This window comes from Mytilus galloprovincialis, chromosome 6 (assembly GCF_965363235.1).
Source record: "Mytilus galloprovincialis chromosome 6, xbMytGall1.hap1.1, whole genome shotgun sequence".
Classification (NCBI taxonomy): domain Eukaryota; kingdom Metazoa; phylum Mollusca; class Bivalvia; order Mytilida; family Mytilidae; genus Mytilus; species Mytilus galloprovincialis.
This window is the reverse complement of record NC_134843.1, coordinates 10,885,239-10,910,011: the sequence shown is the minus strand read 5'-3', so window position 1 is coordinate 10,910,011 and position 24,773 is coordinate 10,885,239. Positions and strand designations below refer to the sequence as shown.

The window sequence follows — 24,773 nt, the reverse complement described above, 5'->3', positions numbered from 1 at the left end:
ACCATTTTATGTGTTCTGCCTATTATCTTGAAAACTAGAAAAGATCGGCGAAAAATACTAAGGGTACATTTAAATGTATTAGATGAAAACAAAGTGATAACTTCATCGCAAAAAACTACCAAAATATAAAAACAACCTTGAAATTTAAAAACTGAGCAACACAAACCACACAAAACTTAGTGTGATCTAGTGCTCTGGAAGGGTTACCAGATCCGGCTCGTCGTGTTTCTCATGAACAAATTTAAAGTCTAAATTTAATAGGTGACATTCGAGTTCGGGATTGTGATTAAGACAATGGAAACATCCGTTGTCATCTGAAAAATAAATGTTCTACAACGGTCAACCAACTCGTTATGGTGTTCGTAAAATTGTCACTAGTTGGAGCTATTGGTTTGTTGTAATGTTGATAAATATAAAATTTTACAATGGGGAGGCTGAAATCATTTCTTATCGTAAAGGTGTGTTATAAGAAGAATATAAATTAAACAAGCAAAAATAATAAGTCAAAATTGCGGAAAACGTCAGTTGAATCAATATAGAAGTAAGTAATCCATAAAATGAAGGTTTTTTTACAATTTTAAGTTTTGGTTGACCTATTGACTTAGCTCGGTGCCATATAGTTATCCCCTTATCTGTCATTCCGCAAATACTTTAAATAGACAATGAGAAATCTATGATGAGTAAAGGCAAAAGTAGTATTCCTGTGTTCAAAGGTCATAAATCGATTGCGAAAAAACAAATTCGGGTTGCAAACTAAACCCGAAGGATACACATGAACTAAAAGGGGAAAACAAACGAACAAAAGGAACACTGAAGTGAAAAAAAAATAACCACTAACATACATGGAAACAAAATATCTGATAACAACTATCATATTCCAGACTTGGTAAAGGATATTTTATGAAAAAATGGTGGATTGAGCAAAAGAACCAGTTAACATTTGTTCCACTGCGATTATTTTTGCAAAAAATACGGAGATTAGGGTTTGAAAATTTAGTGAAAATAACAGTTATACAGACTATTATCTGAACGCTTACATATATTGAGCTGAGTTTTAGTATGTGAATCGACTCCGATAAGTCACAGATGAAGCTGACTTTTGATTCTTTTCTACTGATTTTTGACCACATATTTTGAAATTTCGTGAATACAACAGTAACACACTTTTTTCTGAACTATTCACATAACGAGCTTATTCTAAGTATGCGAGCCTGCTATGATGAGTTACAGATCTAGTGTAGGTATAGTTTAGCTTTGCAGTTTTTGTCGAAATAACGGGCTTTGGACTTAGACATTTTCGTCTCCTGTACATGGCTTCAAGGTTTTTTGCGAGCGGGGCCATACGTATCGTTCTGACAAATCTTGCTGACTTTTAGTTTGTAAAATTATCATGGATAGCGAATTTTAGAGAGCAAAACTGACCCGCAAATAAGATCTACAGTTGACACGATATTGGTGAAATATTTGGTCAACTGACTTAACTATCTATAAGAGTTGTAGCCCTTAAATGACAGTTTTTTTAAATTATTTTCTGTCTTTGATCTTGAAATTTATAGCAGATAGAAACTTTAAAAAGCTTTTTGTAACTATAAAAGATAGACGAGAAGACTAAAGGGAAATTTATAAAAATGACCACATTATTGATATTCCTGTCAACACCGAAGTGTTGACTACTGGGCTGGTGATACCTTTGGGGACGAAACGTCCACCAGCAGTGGCATCGACCCAGTGGTGTAAATAGTTATCAAAGGTACCAGGATTATAATTTAGTACGCCAGACGCGCGTTTCGTCTACATAAGACTCATCAGTGACGCTCAAATTAAAATATTTATAAAGCCAAACAAGTACAAAGTTGAAGAGCATTGAGGATCCAAAATTCCAAAAAGTTGTGCCAAATACGGCTAAGGTAATCTATGCCTGGGATAAGAAAATCCTTAGTTTTTCGAAAAATTCAAAGTTTTGTAAACAGGAAAATTATAAAAATGACCACATTATTGATATTCATGTCAACACCGAAGTGTTGACTACTGGGCTGGTGATACCCTCGGGGACGAAACGTTCACCAGCAGTGACATCGACCCAGTGGTGTAAATAGTTATCTAAGGTACCAGGATTATAATTTTATAATGAGCAACACGACGGGTGGAGCAGTATCTGCTTACCCTTCCGGAGCACCTGAGATCACCCCTAGTTTTTGGTGGGGTTCGTGTTGTTTTTTCTTTAGTTTTCTATGTTGTGCCATGGGTACTATTGTTTGTCTGTTTGTCCTTTTCATTTTTAGCCATGGCGTTGTCAGTTTATTTTCGATTTATGAGTTTGACTGTCCCTCTGGTATCTTTCGTCCCTCTTCTTTAGACGTAGACAATAGTTAAAGAAGGCAGTGGTTCATTTAATCATACTTAATTTAATTTGCACTGAATTAGATCAATACAATCAAGATAAAACAAATCTCTGGTAAATTATTCCAATGGGTTTATTATTAAACGCTGAACTAGAGCGTTGAAGCAACATATAAGCAGGGTACGAAACGAATTTTTTCTGATGATCCGACAAATGAGTCTTTTAAAATATCTAATTGAAAGAGTATAATTAATATCAATAGTTATCTTGTTACGATCAAAAGGGTTGAGGGTAACGTTAACATTGGTAAGTTGTTTTGTATAGTTCAGTTTGGTTGTTTGATCTGTAATTTTACGAATGGTTACATTTGACCGAGGTTTTGACAATATGCATGTTGAGGGTTGCATGAATAGCCAGAGAAAATCACAGCGGTCTCACTCCTGTTGGAGATCATGCGATTCCCTACGTTGTTGCCAGTTACCTCATTTATCTCTTCCTGCTCAATATTTCAACATCGGCTAACTACTGTTGCCCTAATTCACATAGCAGGACAAGGATATACGTGTTGAAGACATCATTAACTTCAAAAGAGCATGTAGAGCTTGTCGACGGTTCAACCTCTGAATTATTCTACAATTCTTCACTAAGTTCATTTAAAGTATGTTGTATAAGATTTCAAAGCATTTGAAATTATATTCACTTTGAACTCAATGATGCATTTACATTCAATCGTTGCTTTTTGTTTAGTTCATAAGTTTATTTTCTACAAAATATAAGAAAATAGTAGTGGATTCTTTTATTCAACAAAATGATGAAAGATACGGATGAAAGAAAAATATGTATGAGGGAGAGGATAGATCTAAATCATTTTTGGAACATTCCCAATTCGCATAGTCATTAAATTTGACAACAAGTAGTTAAGTGGTTATCATGAAATAACTTTGAACATAAAATTTTTCTACCTCTAATTTGTATAAGAATTAAGTAGGATGTAAATGATATAAAACCTTCGTTGTCTCAGACATAGCCTTTTTTCATGTGTGAAACTATTATACTATTCACATAACAAATATAATAAAAGTACACATAAATTAAATAAATAAGGTTCGCACGAAGTGCCTGCATCAAGTTACGAAAAATGATTGTTGTCATGCATTTGTCATATCTTTAATCATAGTAACTTAGTAGCAAAATGCTTTCCATCATGACATAAGCAACAAATCCAACCACTTCATCCAATATGAAACATTTTTTCGAAGGCTGGAGGTGGTGAGTTCAAACTCGAATTACGACGTGGGCTAGGCGGTGGAAAATCCATGAGATCAGAACTACGACGTGTACTTGATGGAGGAAAGTTCATAAATTGATCCCCCGAGGTTACTATTGGTGACAGTGGTGGTAGTCCAGAGGCCATAAAAGATGGTCGCTGAAAACAGTAAAAAAAATATAATTCCATGTATTACTTTATAAATTTCTTTTCAAATAAAACATAAAAAACAAAAATGTTGAACTCCGATTGTAATTATAATTAATTTTTGTTAAAAATATTGATGCAGTTATTTATCAAAATATTTTCTTTTAATTTAAGATGTAAGAGGTCAATGATTAGACTGCCATCTGTAAATTTAGGATGCAACCTGTTTCTATCAATCATTTTATAATAGATATAAGAAGATGTGGTATGAGTTCGAATGAGACAACTCTCCATCAAATTTACAATTTTTAAACCGTTAAAGGTCAAAGTACGGTCTTCATTACGGACTCGTCGCTTACTCCGAACATCAAGCTTTATAGGGCCCTAAATTGGCTAGTGTAAACCATTTAAGTGGGAAGACCAACGGTCTAATATAACGAATAAATTTAGTGTATTCTTTGATTGAGTTTCTAAGTTTTAAATGTTTTGTAACATAGAACGCCAATAAAGATAAATGTTACAAGGCCAAGGGCGGTGAAAAACTAACAGTAATAACTGTCATACATTTTACATAGTATGTCCTTACACCTTCAACTTGTTTTGAAATGTTATTAGATATATTCGAGACATTTTGACGCCCACGCAAATGGTAAAACTAAAATTAACAACTGTGTATTATGTTAAGCTGTTCATATTTATGTAATCAAAATAATTGCGAACAATAAAGAATCAATTGTATGCAGTAAAAGCTAGATTTTCAAAAAACATTTCAGTGAATAAATTGAAACAATAGACGGATAAAAGATAAGAAAATATAGAAAAGCATGGAGTATCGATAGGAAAAGCAAATAAAAACATAGAAATATGCATCTGATGAGTAACTAATAATTGGTGATAATTGATAATAAAAAGTACCAGTAATATAATAGGGAAATTGTAAAGCGTGAGATGTGATACTACATTTAATAGGAACAATAAATACGAACACATATATATATTTAGGTATAAAAGCTAGCTTAAGCTGTTGGTCTACTGTACACACTATCGGTAAAACCTTGCTGTTCGTGTACTCCAAATATGTGTCATTCTCATTTTGAAATTTAGGTATAAGTAATTTGTCAGTGATATGAAGCAATCGGATATATAGTTCCGTTTTGAATGGAAATCAAAAACAAGCACAACATATAACACAGAAGACGCAGCCGATATTTCACAAGCAGTATAAAACTATGATAACTAAGGGCAATTGATCTAAAACAAAGGCAACACAACAAAGTATATACGACTTACAATCCTTATAACAACTCTTTCACCTAGAACTGAGAAATAAACATCTGAACTATCAGTAAAACGTCAAAATAGAAAGACAAACATATCATTTGTTTGTCTGTTTATTGCATTTTGTTCATCATCAGACAATTTGTCTCATATACCGGTATAAATTATTGTTAAGACGTAAATTTTAGCCGTTTCCTTCGGAAGTCACCTAATTAATTGTCTAATCCAAAACAGCTTCAGTGTTTTATACGATAAGTTTTGTTGCTCATTGATAAAGACGTTGGGTGACCTGCAGTTGGTAACATTTCATGAAATGTGTTCCATGGCAATCAAGAACATCCCCTTATCTTTATATTAGTACCAGTAATGCTTTATTATAAGCATCAGATCAAAGAAATCTATATGGCATATCTTAGAGAACAGAAATGTCTAAAGTGAATACATGTATAATAAAAGTTTAATCTTACCGACTTAGTTATCGAAGATATTCCTGTTGTAGTCTAGAATACAATCTGATTTTTTATTACAAAGAAATAGTTTATGATTGGGTCTCTTATACGAATTTGTACAATTTCAAACAGGTTAAACGATTTGTTTGGATTACAGGTTTCTTCTTTTTTTATTTTTATGAAAATAAAGTATCCTACTGAATTTGACTTCAATTTATATATTTGCTCTGAGAGAATTTCGATATTGGCATACTTTACCTGTCTGAAATTTTACATGTACAATGAAATGTCCTATATATAGAGAAATCTTATAACCAATTGCGAGAATCTTATTTCCTTCATTCTTGGGTTTTTTAAAACTATGATTATTTGGAAAGGTGAAATAATAAGTCTGGTTATTTGGCAACCAAGGAACTCTAGTACAAGATAAAAATAGAAATGATGTTTTCGAAGTTCAGGTTTTATTCAATGCATTGAATATTGCAACTTTGTTTATAAAATATCATCTATTTGGACTTAAAATATCTTTAATATGTTGAACAAAATTCAAAATGTAAATATTTCCATATTCAAAGTAAAGCCAACACTTTCTATTTTTCTTTTAGTTTGATGAAAGTTTTGTGAAAGCCGGAGATTGGAGACCAAATGACACAACATAACAAAAAGAGCCGGAGATTGGAGACCAAATGACACAACATAACAAAAATACCGAACTTCAAGGAAAATTCAAAATTCCCTTCACAACTAGCATGATCAAACACATCAAACGAATGGAAAACAACTATCCTGACTTGGTACAGGCATTTCCGGATTAGAAAATGGGGAATTAAACCTGGTTTTAAAGCTAACAAAACCTCTCACTTGTATGACAGTCGCATAAAATCGATATTTTCCTAGGCTTAAGTATTTCGAATTATTTTTTAAAAATAATTTGCTTTTGTTAGTTATTTTTTGTTTAGTCTGTCTGTTTGTATTTTTTCCGTAGCAAGTGCTTCGAATTATCTGGCATCATTTATTAATTTATCTTGGTTGTAACTGCTGATCTGATCAATCATGTCATATGACTATGCAACTCGTATTGCAAAGGTGGGTTTGCTTTCCTTTTAAGGCTAATAGCATAGTGATGCTGACACATTCATTCCTTAAATTTTATCAAGCGTTCTGGGTAATCCTTATTTCTAGGACATGAATAAATAAATGAAGCCGACTCCCATATGTTCCAGATTTATGAAAAGCTGCTATGTAAAAAACATTATAACCCAAATGTGAATACACCTTGCTAAGTTGAATAAATCTTACTTACACTTCTAAAATTATCGTATTTCGGAGATGATGGTGATATCCCAACTTCAGACATTGATCTGGAATTCTTCATCTCGTAATCCGCATCGTCACCTGCCATGCCTACTAATTTGTCCGAGCTACGAGAGTGTGACGTCACAAACAAATTAGATAAATCTGGACCGGATGGGGATGAACAAATAGATCCAGAATTATAATTATATGAATTAAATCCATCGACTTCGGTTCCAGTTAGGCTAGCAATCTGTAACAAAAACACACAAAATAAAACAATTCAATGTAGGGCGTACAGTATAATTATAAAACTGAGTATTGGCCCCATCCCTACACAAATTCTTCACATGTATGAGTCATGTATACATAGCTGCTTAATTACACGTCATTTTGTCTCTATATTCAGTCATTTCCTTATTTTACAATGTTGACCGATATCTTCTGTCCATACTTTTTATGACTTTTATTTAGTGTCATTTAATTTTAACATTTTTAAATATTTGTGGTAATACAAGTTTAAACAAACAATAAACAACCAAATAAGAACAAAACAGTATACGAAAATCATATTACCTGTGTTGTTCTAACGTGGTAAGGAAAATTTTTATTAGCAGCTTGAGGTCGAGTCAAAATCTGGAAAGAAATATTCAAAGTTTAAATACGTATTACAATTTCATCTCTTTGCAATTACATATTATGAATAAAAGAAAATACGTTTTTGTTAAGTATTCAATTAGTCTTGTTCATTTATCTTACTGAAGAATGGTTATAAGTGCTTAATGATATGAACATATAAATAATAAAATATATCTACATATATATGAAAGTGTATTTGGAATGAAATCAAACAGTGATCTATAAAAATTTTAATATAATTTTAAACATTTTCCCATTGTGATTCATTAAATTCTAATTGTCATATTACATCGATCACAAAATATTTCATCAATCATACCATTGAATATTTAAATTCTCTTTTATCATTAATGCCATTAGATTATTCTCAAATCGAATCGTCATTTTAACATTGAGTAACTTTACTAAAAGTATCATTTTTGATACTCGTCCCTGATTTCAACCACAGATTATTTCTTTTGCTTGAAACTGAAACTGATTGACACCAAAAATAAACCTTATCTTTACAATTGTTGATTTGTCGTAACAATATATGTTATTTGTAAAACAAGAAGTTCTGGAATATCAGACATCTTAACCTTAACCTGGTTCCATGCAAACAATTGATATAAATAAAAAAGAAATATATAGTATTCTTAAGAAAAGTCTACGGGTAGGTCATTCTGCCAAAAGGTGTCATATGCAAAAACCGTCGTTTATGATAGATCTGCGATGGTTTTACATCTATAAATCAAATTAAGACTCATCATCAACTACCTCAAAGAAATAATGGCAAGATTTTCTATTAGAGACCTTTACATATATGCTTTATGGTAATTGCCTCAATAAGAGTATCAACATAAAAACTATTAAAGTAACATAGGTTATGAATAAACAGGAAAAGGAAACACAATGTGGCGGAGACATAGTAAATAGGTACGAAACAGTCAGCTAAAATCTATAATGTTAATTAAGATATTTATTTCTAAAGGAGTTCTTAAAAATTACAAAGATGTTTGACCAATTTCGCATGTATTTTCTTTTAAATCTAACAAGCTATACAAAAAACTGGAATGTGCAGAAAGAAAAATAATAAAATAAAAAAGAACTCAAAAGAAAATTCTAAACGGAAAGACCCTGATCAAATGGCAAAATAGAAACCTCAAACACATCAAACAAATGAATAACAAGTGTCAAATTTCTTTCTTGGTACAGACATTTTCTGATGTAGAAAATTGTAAATTAAACCTGTAGATATAGAATATAGATTCAACAACATAAATTTTAAAATTGTCAACGATTAAAGATATTTCCATGAAATTAAATGTTAATACAGTGCTATGTGTTGCTTTTTGAGACATTTTGACACAAAGTAGCCAACGTTGTTTTAAAGGTTGCATCCAAATACGTCCAAATGAGTTAATTTGCATGCAAAAGAATTTTGATTTTGGTTAAGAATTTAATTCCATACATTTTTGATGAAATACTCAATATTGCAATTTTGAACTATCTTCAGATATTTGAAATTGTTCACTTGGTACAGGTATATAACCAAATTCAATTGATATAACGCTTGTACAACATTGTGCTTTTAATATGTAAACATTGAAAGACACGAAAGATTACTAAATGCATGTAGATATATATCAGGTACCTTTTAAAACGTCTATCAAACAGTTAAATTTCTCTATCTTAAACATATTTTACGTATTTGTATTTGTGTTAATATCAAGCATAACATCTGTGTGAAAACAAATAATGAAGAAACAAATGTGTCACATTTAAAAGATCAACTCAAAAACCATTGTGATGTTAATTCGTGATCCAGCAATTATGGTTGCGGTTAATCCATCTTACCAGAAAAAAGAGATGACCACAAACAACGCAAAACAGTTCGACACCGTGAACTGTTTTCTCTCTCATCCATTGAGGAATAGCTAACATGGCTACCAAGATAACTATCGGTTTAGCCCAAAACCTGGTATAAATAATAGATACTTTAAATCTAAATTTTTATTAATGTTTTAATGATTGACAAAACAGGGAGTTAAATTTTACAAAGTTAGAATGATTACATCAATGATAATGATACGTTAGAAAATAAGGAAAGCTGTACCACATCTTCACATTTTCATAATTGAAGATCTATTAGTAAGACGCAATGTTATTTAGTTTTATATAAATAGTTATAGTAATGCAAGACAGGCCTGTTTTGTTCCATTTTAATTGTTTCAGCATCACCCGTTTAAAAAGAAGGATTATAACAAGAGCCATTATTTATCCCTAAAATATTGAAACTTATTTGAGCTTTTCATAATAATGCTAATTTTAGGGGTAAATGAACCAGTAGCTGTAATATTGAAGCTTAGTTTAGAGAGATCACATTTGATGTCACTACCACGTGTCGAAATTCAGTTTAAAAAAAATCAATTGATAAAAATATATACATTTGAGTAAGAATTTTACCTTTAAAAATATCTACCCACATTGACACCATTGTAAAATACAACTCCTAGGAAAGCAATATTTATGTGAGAAGAAACTAGTCCTTAGACATTTCAGTAAGATCTTATACACAAGGAATACTAATTATATTTTCAATTTTGGAACTAGTAATTTGTGAAATGGTAACGCATTTCACAAATGTTGCTCAATTATCATTTATATATAAGTATCACTATTTCTACTACTACTACTACTACTATCACAAATCTATAATAGAGAAAATGAATGAGTTTTACACACAAGTCTCAAAGAAACTTTAGAATTAAATTTATCATAATAGTATGAAGTACATTTAGGATAGAATGTCACAGAGTATTATAAATTATATCTAAGGTATATAGACTAGTAGCTACAAGTTACAATTCCACCACCTAATTCTCACCAGAAAAAACACGTGACCGAAAAGTGCTACAAACTGTTGAACACCAACAACAATTTTCTCTCTAGTCCACAACTCCAACTCGAACATAGCAATCAGAATCACAGCAGGACTGGCCCAAAACCTTTAAACGATTGGTTGAAAACATGATATTTGTATTAAATGCAAAGGAAAATACTTTCAAATTTCGAAAATGCCCATTAAATCTCCAATAATGTCAACGTTGATTGTATACCTTATCTTCAAGCCTTAAAATTTAATTTTGAATAACCATTCATGCAAAGATATTTTACAGGGATATAAGCTGTAAATACAAACTCTTGTTGTTCATATAATTCAAATATCTGAAATATATCAGGCTTTTTTTAAAATCCCTGTACCATCTTGAGTTTTGTTCAACCAATTCTAGGTTACCGTATAGTGTCACATTTTAGCTTGAAATAATAAATGAAACAAATTGCAAATATTGCATTTACTTTTTCAAACAATCATTTGTTCGGGTGTTTTAGGTATAGAATATAGTTCTTACTACCACCAATCTTTTTGCAATCATGAACAAGAACAATCATTGATTGACTCAAAGATATCAAACTTATATACTTGGAAACCTAAAAACATGATATTTTTATTGCAACATTTTAAAAAGTAATGACGAGTTGTTTTCATTTATTCTAAGTTGAAAGATGGAAAACATCATCCCTCAAACTGAACATTTACCAGAAATAGATGAAATTCGACAATGTCCCAATATAGATTTACCATGTTGATAGATCAGTTCCTCGGTTCAATAAGAACGCCTAGTAATAATTTAAATGAGCAATACAAATCGGAGAATGTCTACAAGATAAATGTGACACCTACATTGCTGGTAGACGTTTCGTTCCCCTGGGCATAACCCCAGTACTCATCATTTTTTTGTTGTTGACATGAAGCAGGTTTTTCTACTGCCATGTAAAGATTGCCTTAGTCTGTCTTAAATCGCATAACGTTTTGATTTTTCAACTTCGTATTTAATTGGGCCTTCCAACTGTTATAAATCATGCGTCACTCATGAGTTTTATGAAGACAAAACGTGCGTCTGGAGTAAAATAATAGAAGAATGATAACTTTAATGAAATTTACAACCAGTGGGTTGATGTCACTGCTGGTGGACGTTTTGTCTCTTAGGTATCACCAACCAGGAAATCAGAACTTTTGTGTCGATATGACATTTCCTTGATATGATTATAGTTTCGATAAATGTAATGTCTTTTGAAGACGAAACGCTTGTCTGGCGAAGATTATCATAATCTTGGTATCTTTGATGAGTTAACAAGTTCCAAACCATTGAAGGTAGTACCTGAATATTTATAAGAACTAAAGGAATTCTTAAAAAGTTAACAGAAATAAAAAACAATAGTGTACATTGCAAAAAATCACATCAACCACCGACACAAAACTCCAACATAAAAATATACAGGCAAACAAAGTAAAGCAAAACAGCAAAAAGCACATCATCCAGATACCCTGACCTTGTATAAAATGCAATGCATACTGCTACAACACTTTAACAATCACTCACCATAAAATATAGGTGACCAATCAGAGAGAGAGTATTTTGAATTCCTATCACAATTTTCTCTCTCACCCACAAATCTAACTCAAACATGGTTAATAACACTAACGTAGGTGTCAACCAAAACCTATAACATTGACAGAACATTGTGAGTAAATCAATCAAAGGGGATTCTGGTTAATAACACTAACGTAAGTGTAATCCCAAATAGAATAGTAAAGAGATGTGAGTTTCTCAATTAAAGGAGTTCTGGTTAAATAATCAAAGTGTTTTTATATGTTTTATGCTATGCTTTCCTTGATAATTTTCATGAAAGACAAAAACCAGTGTAATATTTAAACGCATGTGTTATAAATCAAAGTTTATCAAACAAAATCGATAACAGTCTTCTCCATTATATATAATATCCATAAATTAACTCAAAGCATCTTAAAGGAAAATGTTTAAAAAAACGGCATTAAATTTTTTTCAATATTTACGCTTTTACACTCTGAAAAATAACAAACTAAGCAGTTACAATACTGACTTACCATATTGTGTAAAATATAAAGAACGGATAATAAAATAATGATTTTGATTTGTAGTTCTTCAGCGTGAAAAATACAGAATAGCAAAACCACACCCAAGCTATGAGACGGAGGGATATCAATCCATAACCAGGGGGACTTTCATATGTATATAGAACTTCTCCAGGATCAAACACCTGAAAACAAAATGTGTAAAGATTACTTACTAAACATGAACAATATAAAAGAGTGAAATTAAGCTTTGAAGCTTTTTGCGTTCTATCAATAACGGTCTGAAATAATCGTGGAACACTTTAAAGCATTTCATATCTATATCATCAACGATATATGTGTTATAAGACCTTGTACAAAGATTTAATTTGTAAGTTAAAATAACTTATAACAAACTTTATAGCTGACTATGCGGTAAAGGTAATACTATTGAGTTTAACAAATATATCTAAGAAGAAGAGATTTTGCTTATTGTTGAAGGCGGTACGGTGGCGTTTGGTTGTTAACTTCTATATCATTTGGTCTCTCTTTGAGAGTTGTATCATTGGCAATCATACCAAGTCTCTTCAATTTTATATTTATAGATATACATTTGTAGCAGGAGAAACTTAAAAAATAATTTGTAAATTATTTCAATTATGTATCAATTTATAATTTAATAAAATACCTTAGCTTCATAAATAAACACTGCAGAGTAACAGACTGTATATGCTGAGAAGAATACTGATATAACTATTGTACTCTGGGTAGATAGTACGCCTCTTGTTATAGTATAGCCTTTACCCATTAATACCAACATCAGTAGAAATATCATCTCGCTAATTGTACTGAATATACGACCTTAGAAAACAGAAGATAGATATTAACTTGGTACTCTGGATATAAAGAACGCCTCTGGTTACAATGTAACCCTCACCTTTTAGTACTAACATCAGTAGAGAAAAAATATCGTTAACTGAGTTTACGACCTTAGAAACAGAAAAAATAAACACCACTTTACATAGAAATGATTCATGTTTCAATCAATTTTTCTTTATTTATTTTTCTATGAGTTTGGCTCCTTATCAATAATTTTACAAAACAGAGAATGTAATTTGAGGGTATACAATAAAAATAACGATGATTACATAATTACGTTAACCATAATATAAGACCATCTGCATTCTTAGACTATGTGTGCTGTTTGGACAGAAGAGGCACATGGACAGTAATGAATGTCTAGTATTTCAGTAATAATAAGCATTCAATGTCCGTTTTTGAACTATATAATTCGGCTTCAAACAAGACGGGATTGTATTTGCAAGCTGGAACTGATAATAAAAGCTTGAAATTTGAGTGTGTATTTAAATAGACTTATTAAGAAGGGATATAGTTACGATACTGTTGTCAGGTCATTAAAGATTGCATATTTTGGCGTTAATATTGATTCACTTATAGGGTCTTTGCATCGGAACTAAACACATTTATTATTAATAAACCAGTTGTTGGCATGACACGGGTTATGTTCTTGTCATATATGTTATCATGGTATGATACTAAACCCTTCACGGGGAGGATTGTGCCTGATATTCATATGATGAAGACATAATTTTTCAATCAGTTTAATTGAGGTCCGGAGCTGGCATGTCAGTTAACTGCTAGTAGTCTGATGTTATTTATGTATTATTTTCATTTTGTTTATTTTCTTTGGTTACATCTTCTGACATCAGACTTGGACTTCTCTTGAACTGAATTTTAATGTGCGTATTGTTATGCGTTTACTTTTCTGCATTGGCTAGAGGTATAGGGGGGTTGAGATCTCACATACATGTTTAACCCCGCCGCATTTTTGCGCCTGTCCCAAGTCAGAAGCCTCTGGCCTTTGTTAGTCTTGTATTATTTTAACGTTTAGTTTCTTGTGTACAATTTGGAGTTTAGTATGGTGTTTATCACTGAACCAGTATATATTTGTTTAGGGGCCAACTGAAGGACGCCTCCGGGTGCGAGAATTTCTCGTTGCATTGAAGACCTGTTGGTGACCTTCTGCTGTTGTCTGCTCTATGGTTGGGTTGTTGTCTCTTTGGCACATTCCCCATTTCCATTCTCAATTTTATAAACAGTCTGAAGTAGATTTTGTCAACAGCAACCAAAAACAATGAAATAAAAGAGTGAATAAATAATTTTGACCTGTTTTTCACATATTTCAATTGTAACTAAGATTTGATGGCCAATTCTCTCGCGATATGTTGAAGTGGGTGCTACAGAACACAATCCTGTGTAGAATAACTATGCTGTCATTTATTCCTGATCGATGCTTGTATATCTCGAATTCAAGTTTAAAAACAGACATAAATAACGTAGAAACAATTATAAAATTATTCAAAGATATAAACGATGAACATACCTACTACTTTAGTTTCCGGTTGTTCATACCCTGAGTCACCATACATTCCATAGGATATAGACGCAAACATCAACCCAACCAACCAAAATAATAAGGCAACCATGAACATTTTGTATGTTGTGTGGAATAACTGTCTCTGTTTTAAAAGATCTACAAATATAGAAAATACATATTCAATGTGGAAAATACAGGTATAATACTATTTGTTTGATTATAATTTATGTTTCTCAAATGAATAATGGTCCGATGTCGCTATTTTGTATAAAACCATAAAGGTGTGGTATGATTTCCATGAGAAAACTCTCCACGATGGAAGCAAGATGACGAAGAAGTAAGTATGCAACATTAGATCACCGTAAGACCTTCAACAATGAGTAAAATCTATTCCACGGATTAAGGTGTATGCCTCTGTAGCATAAGTTGACTGTACCTTCAGGAGCTTACGTGTTCCCCTCGCAAGCTTTCAGACTTTATTATGTCTTTTCTTTCGACTTGACTTTGTTAGATATAGGAAGATGTGGTGGAGTGCCAATGGGACAACTCTCCATCCAAATAACAATTTCAAAAAAGTAAACAATTATAGGTCAATGTACGGCCTTCAACACGGAGCCTTGGCTCACACTGAACAACAAGCTATAAAGGGCCCAAAATTACTAGTGTAAAACCATTCAAACTGGAAAACAAACGGTCTAATCTATATAAAATTTAAAAAAAAACGAGAAACGAGAAACACGTATAAATTAAATAAACAAACGACAACTACTGTATATCAGATTCCTGACTTAGGACAGGTGCAAACATTTGAAGCGGGATTAAACGTTTTAATGGATCCAAACCTTCTCTTTTTTTTTCTGAAACAATAGTATAACATCACAACATAGAAAAACACACGGTAAATTATCCATCTTCCACTCAGGATTTCGATCGCCGGTTGATTATTATTTTGTTTATTTGTAATCTTAGTTTGGTTGAATGATGCATATAGTTATCAAAAGATATAATTATTTTTTGGATTAAAATTTTGTTTATGTTGTATTTGTGTCATTCTGCTTTTTATACTCTTTAACTCTATTGAGTTGATTTACTTGTAATTGAACTTACATGCACAAATACAGGATAAAACAAACAAAACTACATATGCCAACAAAAAAGAAATATCTATTGGTAATATATCTGAAAAGAAAAAATGTTACAGTTAAATTCTAATTCATTTGGTTTTATTATCTTAAGGTAGCACAATACAAAGATTTTTCATACCCAGTCAGACATCTTTAAACTGATGTAATTCCACTCATCTTTCTTTAAATTTTATAAATGAGGTACCAAAAGAAAGAAGAAGGACCAATCTTTCAAATTGTGATAATTTCATTATGACATAATTATTACACCATTAATTGTTATGTAATTAGTTGCCATATTGTGATGTCTATACTTGAATGAATTTAGCTTCTTTGTTATTCATAGCATCCAAAAATATTTCATAGATTCGTGCACAACACAGTTTGACCTCCAAAACTGTGTCTCAGATTTTTCCTATTGTATTTCATTCTCTCATAAATTTTCAATGAAGTTTGCAACATCAATTCATAAGAGACCACTAAATTCAATTGGGTATAAAATTTGTTCTATTGATGTTTTTGGAAATCTGAGACACAGTTTTGAAGGTCAAGCTGTGTTGTACAAGAAAATATAAAATATTTTGGGATGCTATGAAGAACAAAGAAGCTAAATTCATTCAAGTGTGGACATCACAATATAGCAACAAATTACATAATAATTAATTATGTAATAATTATGTCATAATGAAATTATCACAATTTGAAAGATTAATCTTTCTTCTTTCTTTTGGTACCTTATTTATAAAATATAAAGAAGGATGAAATGAATTACATCAGTTTAAAGTTGTCTGATTGGGAGTAACAAAATCTTTGTATTGTGCTACCTTAAAATGAAGTTAGTCGTGTCGATTAATAATCGCGTAAAGTTAAAAGTGGTCAGCTGTCGTGCATCACAGATAACGTCAGTACATCATGGATAACAGCTGTACATGACTGCCATTCATCGCAAATAACATCCATACATCACAGATAACAACCGTTCACCATCACAGATAACTAAAGTTTCCGATTTATATCATAAAAAGGGCTGTCATGACTCATATGATTTATCACAAATTTAGCCAATTCAAAGCCTTAAAAAGATACAGTCAAATGTGTTATTGCCCCTTGTCATTTTATCCCACAATGTTGAAATTAAAATAAGAAAGAATGGAAATTGTAACAGAATAAATAGTATCGCATAGTTACTTAAAGGTTTAATATGGCAAGACAAATATATAAAAGACATAATAGACAGGTGAAACTATCTTGATAGAAGTGGGACAACCGGTCTAACGTAAAATATCTTACAAAATTCGTCTGCTGAATATTCATGTCTGAGTAAGTCATCCTCTGGACCATTTGTCATGTGGAAGTTGTAGGTAAAATTTAATCCTACCCCCTAAAAATGAAAATTGAAAAGATCGCATAAGAGTAATGTTTACATATAATTCGTTTTATAGAAATATACTTAAACTGGTCTGTTATCTAACAATTTGTGGTACATACATTTTGATCGTGACAAAAGAAACGAAATACCATGCAATCAAAAAAATCCTTAACGTTGAAAATATCTGCGAGACTTAAACTACATGTGTTGATTTTTCATTACTTTTGACATAAGTCAATTGTCAGTACATTACATCTAGAAATATAATTGCATACACAATCATAATGCAATAAAAATGCTTTATAGGAGATATAATTTCTGGAAGAATATAAGTTGAAGATACAAAGAATTTCATCAGGCAACAAGGCAAAACATTGAAAGACAATACCGATTAAAAATGGGATGACCACCACTAAAACTAAAAGTACATATGTTGGCAACAAGCATCTATTCATGAAGACTGATTACATAACAAGCAAACTTACTCCTGATGACTGATCACATGGAAATTACATTCATCCACAAAGACTGATCACATAGAAATTACATTCATCCACAAAGACTGATCACATGGGAATTACATTCATCCACAAAGACTGATCACATGACAAACACTTTCAATTCTGAGGACTTATAACACGGAAGATATACTTTCATCCACGAAGACTCATTATATATCAAATACACTCTGACGCATGAGGAATGATAACATGGAAGATTAATTCATCCACAAAATCTCATCACATGACAATCACACGTACTCCCGAGGAATGATTACACTAAAGATAAATTCATCCACGATGGCTGGTCACATGGCACCCACACTTACTCCTGAGCACTAATCACAAGGATGATAAATTCATCCACGAAGTCCCATCACATGACAAACACACTCACTACTGAGGACTGGTCACATATGCATGGAAGATACATTTATGCCTGATACCTGGACATATCACATCCTTAAACATATACCCTGGAGGACTGATCAAATAACAGATAAACTCACCCCTGAAGACTGATCACATCGACTAACAGCCAGGAACCACCATCTTTCACGGGTCGACTTGAAAACCCTTCCTCCTTCACATAAAATAACATCCTGTCCATTCTTAGTGACCTGTGAACATCCTGACCAGCTGTAGAGTACGGACATGTGAATGATTTGGTTATTAGCTGGATTCAAGGTTGCAACTTTCTGCTCACATGTCTGCACATGAAAGGTTACGATGAATGAATGTGATTTTCAATCATTATATCTCGAAATCAGAATTTTAATATGATACATACCTAAATAAGAAACCGTTTATTCTTACACCGAAAACCAAAGTCTTATCTAAAAGATATATAGTTTCTGGAATTGTTTTTCCGTTTTAAATATAACCCCCCACCCCACCTCACACTAAAATATTATTTACTTCAAGACCTGATTCAACCACACATTCTTTATATGAGCAGTAAATGTGTGTATGTAAAAGATAACAATTACATCTGTCTTTGTGCGAATTCAAAGCTGAAGAAGTATACGATTTATTAAACTAAAGAGTTTAATAAACGACACAAACACCCCAATGATTATCATCATTACCTTGCCACTTTTATACACGGCTGGCCATTGGTCATCTTCATCGAAATACAACAGAACACTGTGCGTTGAATGAGTCTGAAAAAAATGTAGAAAATTGTCTTGTAAGGATATCGAAAACAAAAGGGCCAGCAATTTTATTTATCGCGAGTTACACGACAGGTGTATCTCGTTAATTTTGAACTACTAATTAGTATTTCCGGCTTGGATCACCTGACTTTTTGAAAACAGCGTTATTTCTTGGATTGATACTGCTCAATACTAAATATTGTGTAGGTGTTTTGTGCATGCTCATGTCAATCATTTTTTTACTTTTTATTTGCAAGAGATCATAATATTCTACTATTTATTTTTTGGATTAAAAATGTTAGTTTTACTATCGGAGTTAAGAAAAAGGGGAGTTTGTCACTTTAACATTAAGTAGAACAATTCGGAAGTATGTTCCATTTACGCTTTTTCTCTAGCAATATAATTGATTGATCATTTGAAACCAGTTTTCATATTTTTAATTCTTCAAAACATCGTGCAAAAAATAAAGGTGAATCCGTATATACAAGATTGTAATGGGGTCGGTTTCATGATGGATGGCATTTCTTTAATACGTCGATGACATTTCCTTAAAGGGGCACTAGCTACGAGATATATTAAGAATTTAAGTATGATTTTTTTGGTTCAATCATTAATGAACGTGAAATAGTGAAATAATAATTCGCTTTTAGAAGCTAGAATGGTTCAATTTTGTCAAATTAAGCTAAGAAACATTGATAATGAATTATTCACTTGCAAGTGAATAATTCGGCCTCATTATATCCATATTCATATGAACTTCAATTTAACCCCTTAGCTAGAGATCGAATAACGCATGCATTTTCTGTTTACAGTTATTCAAAGGCAAAGAATTTCAACAATGAACGTGAAACAAAGGTAAATCATTTGATTGACTGCTTCGATCCACAAAAAAATCATTCGTGTAAGGTAAAAAAAGAGGATAAACATATATTTTTAATCTATAATATAATAGTAAACAGACCTATAAAAATCCAATTGCACGAGTTACTTAATCTATTTATATCTATATTTATGTTTACATCGCTTATATGGTCATCAAAGGTCGACTCAATAGTTAATTAGATGGCGCCCTATACTAAATTACACACGAAACGAAGCTACATATTATCGAGACTATTCCCTGTACATTATTTTATTTAGACTTTTGATGCTTTGGATAAACGTTTTTCATTGTTATAAATAACATATGAGAATTTGAGTCAAATCGATGAACATGAATTTGGCAGCTAGTGCCCCTTTTTAATACTTCAATCCATACTACTTACCTTCAAATGATACCTATTCTTACATCGTACTCGGACTTCTGTCCCATGTCGGGAGCCTCTGGTCTTTGTCAGTCTTGTATGTTTTTTTAATTTTAGTTTATGTTTTTTTTTTTGGAGTTTAATGTGACGTCCATTTTTACTGAACTAGTATACATATGCTTATTTATGGGCCAGCTGAGGACCACATACGGGATGTGGGATTTTCTCGCTGCGTTGAAGACCCATCGATGGCCTTCGGCTGTTTTCCTCTCTTTGGTTGGGTTGTTGTCTCTTTGACATGTTCCCCATTTTTTAAAAATGCCAAAGCAGGTTAGATTAAGCTTCAACTTTGCATCAATGATAGTATAACCTGGCCGTTTGATTTCGTCAATCCTCGCCTTTTCCAATCTCAAAAAACGGTTTTGATAGTAGAAATATTCTCAAGTTGTCCTTATATCACACACTTGAAAGTACGAAATTTATATCTACAGTACAATAACTCTATATTTAATAGTCAATCGGCTTATGTAAATTAGCACACTGACCATGTGTAACCGTTAAAGAGAAGATTAAAGATTAAGGAGAAAAGACCAAACAACTTTCACATACTAAGCTCTATTTTATTATGTTTTTGTTACACAAAGAAACATTTATTAAAATGCTATGTATAACTATTACAAGTATGTGCCACAAAAACCAAAGATTAAGTTCAGTGTTTATATATGTAGTCGTGATCGGCTATATGTTTAGGTTAAACTTTACCATAACATGATCCTTTAGATTAGGGCATTTTACACCTTGAGAGATCTGTGGTCTATGTACCAAGAAAGGGGAGAGTTCAAATGCCTAAGTACTTAGAAAATTGATTGTGCCAACTCTGTTTCACCTCTGGTATCTTCTTACAACCTTATAATAGATGAGTCTAATCGAATATTTATTGTTATATAATTATGTAACACAAAAACACACAACACATAAACCTTTTAAATAGGACCGACGACAAGAATAAACGGACAGAATAAAATTATACTCTCTTTGAAACAGACAACAATAAAGTCTAATCGTTAAAGCCTCTTACTTTTTGAACCAGAAGGTATGTGACTTGGATTGAGAGTTGTCACATTGGCACCCATACCACATCTTCTTATATCTTTGACAAGGACTGTTTTTTTATCCGAGTTTAAGAAAAAAAAATCGTAATCTCTCTAATTCATATATACTAATGTTGCAGCAGTAACATTTTAAAACCGTCGTAAAAATGCGTACCTACGCATTGTATGTTTCTCAAGTTCACATTGCATTGTAAAGAATGAATATCCTTTATATTTCCATCCGATAATTAGAACATTAAAAATCAAACATTGAATTAATGTTGATAAAAAATGAAAAAAGAAAATTTATAACATTTTATAGATGACTTGTGACGAAACCTTTTAGTGTCAGTACTACGAAAAAAGACTACAGAATGTTACTTACTACAGGATATTCAAAGGAGTATCTGAGTGTACCTTTCCTTGCTAGAAAACAGAACCTTGTTATAAACTTCCAGTCCTGTAAATAAAATATATGCAAATTTAATATATCTTCAATCATTTTTTTTATATGCAATAATTTCAATAATTTTGGTTGTTTCTTAAACAATGACGATAACTTACATCTTAATAACATTTGACTAGTGTCTGATTGTTATCTCTTATTGTACAAAGTCGTGTTAGACAAGAATAAATCATTGAAACTAAAATATTATTCTCCTTACAGAAAAAAACAACTTCAATGGGCCATCTTCTCCAATAGAGAAAACCCAATATCCGCGATGTTTTCATGTTTTAATATTTTATAAAATTAACAATTTACATCTCGAATCAATATTGAATTTGAAAAAAAAACAGCACCAAAACTTATAAAATGAGTCACAAGCATAAGAACTGTGCTCGAACATTAAATGAAAAGTTTTTGTTAAAATCATCCTTTATTGATTCTATTGATTAAGTAATTAAAATATTTCCAATAAAAGTATTTTCTAAACATAATTTCTTTTGTAAATAATTCTAACTAAACAAACTGAACTGAAAAGTCTTATTTTATTAAGAACATTTATGGAAATGTAATTAAAATCCTGAATTTGATAATGACTAGTTAGAAATTATTTAGTGTACACGACAGAACATCGGTAGCTTTGGATAGATACATGTAGTGGGGTTTAAAAAGTAAACAAGTCACTCGGGATCTAGCAGAAAATACTCAACTGACAAATAAAAACGTTCATTGCGATGTAAACTAAATGTTGAAAAAAAGTAATAAGACCCCCCCCCCCCAAAAAAAAAAAGGACTAATATGTCCTTTGCAAAAATTTGCATAATTTTGAGGACTTTTTCCGTTCTCAATTGCTTTCAGCTTAGTTATTGATTTGGCTTTTTTTTCAACTATCTTGATTTGAACTCCACTGACGGGGCGTTTGTCGATGGAACGATTTTTATATCTAGTTATACATAGTCATGTTAAACACAGAAAACATCTTTGAAAGGGCAAATCCTGCATATCAAACATCTCAGAAAGAGCACTACAACAGCTAAAAACACCCTTATCATTCACAGAGCAGAAATATCCCCAAAAAGCAGGTAAAATGAACTACAACATCCTGCGCCACAAGTACTTACCCCAGAATCTACAACATAATCCTCCACCCTTTTCCCAATGGTAAAAGAGTTATTTTAAAGAATGAATTCTAAATTCCATTTTAAACCGTAGAAAACCATGAAAAAACGTTGATGACGTCACGGTCACATGACTAAATTATATCTATGGTCTGATAACAAAATAACGTCAGCCAATCAGGAGACGCGTTACATTCAAAATTAAATTATATTGAAATATTCCCAAAACCAGGGAAAAGGTACTACAACATCTCGCGCCAAAAGTACTTACCCCAGAATCTACAACATAATCCTCCACCCTTTTTTCAGTTGTAATAGAGTTATATTGAAATATTAACAAAACCAGGGAAAAGGTACTACAACATCCTGCGCCAAAAGTACTTACCCCAGAATCTACAACATAATCCTCTACCCTTTTTCCAGTTGTAATAGAGTTATATTGAAATATTCCCAAAACCAGGGAAATGGTACTACAGCATCTCGCGCCAAAAGTACTTACCCCAGAATCTACAACATAATCCTCCACCCTTTTTTCAGTTGTAATAGAGTTATATTGAAATATTAACAAAACCAGGGAAAAGGTACTACAACATCCTGCGCCAAAAGTACTTACCCCAGAATCTACAACATAATCCTCTACCCTTTTTCCAGTTGTAATAGAGTTATATTGAAATATTCCCAAAACCAGGGAAAAGGTTTCTACAACATCCTGCGCCAAAAGTACTTACCCCAGAATCTACAACATAATCCTCAACCCTTTTCCCAGTGGTAATAGAGTTATATTGAAATATTTCCAAAACCAGAGAAAAGGTACTACAACATCCTGCGCCAAAAGTACTCACCCCAGAATCTACAACATAATCCTCCACCCTTTTCCCAGTGGTAATAGAGTTATATTGAAATATTCCCAAAACCAGTAGCCATAGTTTGACTTCCATTCCTTATAGCATGATCGCTGATCTCTTATATTCGTCACAATAACTTTTACTGGCTTATAAATTATGACGGGCATTTAAAACATGTCTATTGTTCGAAATTAATCCTTTTTATACATGTTTTAATATTTTATTTATGAACAATGTACATCTCAGATCAATATTCTAGATTTAAAATTGATCGTGTGTCACCCGACCATGGTGAAATTTAAACGGTTTCATTTTTTTATTTTCTCATGATGCGAAATTATTTTGTTAAAAGGAATCAAACATTGGAATATTTGTCTATTGATTGATGTATTGATTACTCTAATTCTAATCAATTATTTTTAACTGTTTTAATAATTAGTCGTTCACTCTTGCATTAATAACAAAGCGAACAGTATGCGATATTTCTGACAAAGAAATGTAGCGGGTTAAACATGACTCCCCTTAATTTGGACAGTTGGTTAACATCAGATTGACACGAACCCAAATTAAAAAAAAACTACAAAATTTAACACAAAATACGCAAAGTACCGACCCAAGAGAAATAAATGGCAGTCACTGACAGCTAGTGCAAGCATTTCATGTAGGTGTACAGTTTGAATCGCTAGAGTGTCTATTTTTATCTTTATTTTCTCATTGTTTTTGGCTAAGGCGTTTTTGATTCATGCATGCATATAATCCCCCTTAGCATCATCCTCTTTAACTTGTCAATTCATCTATTCTTGATTAAATGTTTATGTGACACATGATTTAAGAAACTGACGAGGAAATCGTATAATTTGTAGGTAAATGCAAAACAAAGAAAGAACACGAAATAATAAATGTTACAGAACATTTGACATCACCAATAGAATGTAAACTAGTCATGTATGTCCTCAGCTGACGACGTTTCTGTGTTAATATTGATCGAATGACACACATCCCAGTTATCGAACTCAGTGTTACATGTACAGTGTCAATTTAAAGGTTAAGTTTTCATTTCATTTGCTTCAATGATTTTTCTAAATCCATCAATTTAAATGTATCAATAAAAATTATATATGTGTTGTCGTTGATAATTGGTTTATGTTTATATATC

The 24,773-nt window shown here is 31.9% G+C and overlaps 1 protein-coding gene across 6 annotated transcripts; it reads right to left on the bottom strand.

The window, feature by feature from the left end:
* Positions 1 to 3,122: 3,122 nt before the first annotated feature.
* On the bottom strand, positions 3,123 to 23,771 carry LOC143078917 (transmembrane protein 145-like). 6 transcript variants are annotated; one of them, XM_076253978.1, is made up of 14 exons: positions 23,615 to 23,771; positions 21,595 to 21,669; positions 18,809 to 18,883; positions 18,230 to 18,430; positions 17,142 to 17,232; positions 15,835 to 15,906; positions 14,734 to 14,883; positions 13,018 to 13,190; positions 12,363 to 12,535; positions 11,839 to 11,959; positions 7,352 to 7,411; positions 6,786 to 7,028; positions 5,501 to 5,533; positions 3,123 to 3,767 (listed from the first exon to the last, which is right to left on the bottom strand). In XM_076253978.1, exons 1-14 carry the CDS (start codon positions 23,708 to 23,710, stop codon positions 3,573 to 3,575), a joined length of 1,758 nt encoding a protein of 585 aa, XP_076110093.1. In that variant the 5' UTR covers positions 23,711 to 23,771; the 3' UTR covers positions 3,123 to 3,572. The 6 variants fall into 6 exon arrangements, with proteins under 6 accessions (XP_076110093.1, XP_076110092.1, XP_076110091.1 ...); XM_076253977.1 differs by lacking the exon at positions 11,839 to 11,959 and adding an exon at positions 9,251 to 9,371 and having other exon boundaries at positions 23,615 to 23,770; XM_076253976.1 differs by lacking the exon at positions 11,839 to 11,959 and adding an exon at positions 10,281 to 10,401 and having other exon boundaries at positions 23,615 to 23,768.
* Positions 23,772 to 24,773: the final 1,002 nt, after the last annotated feature.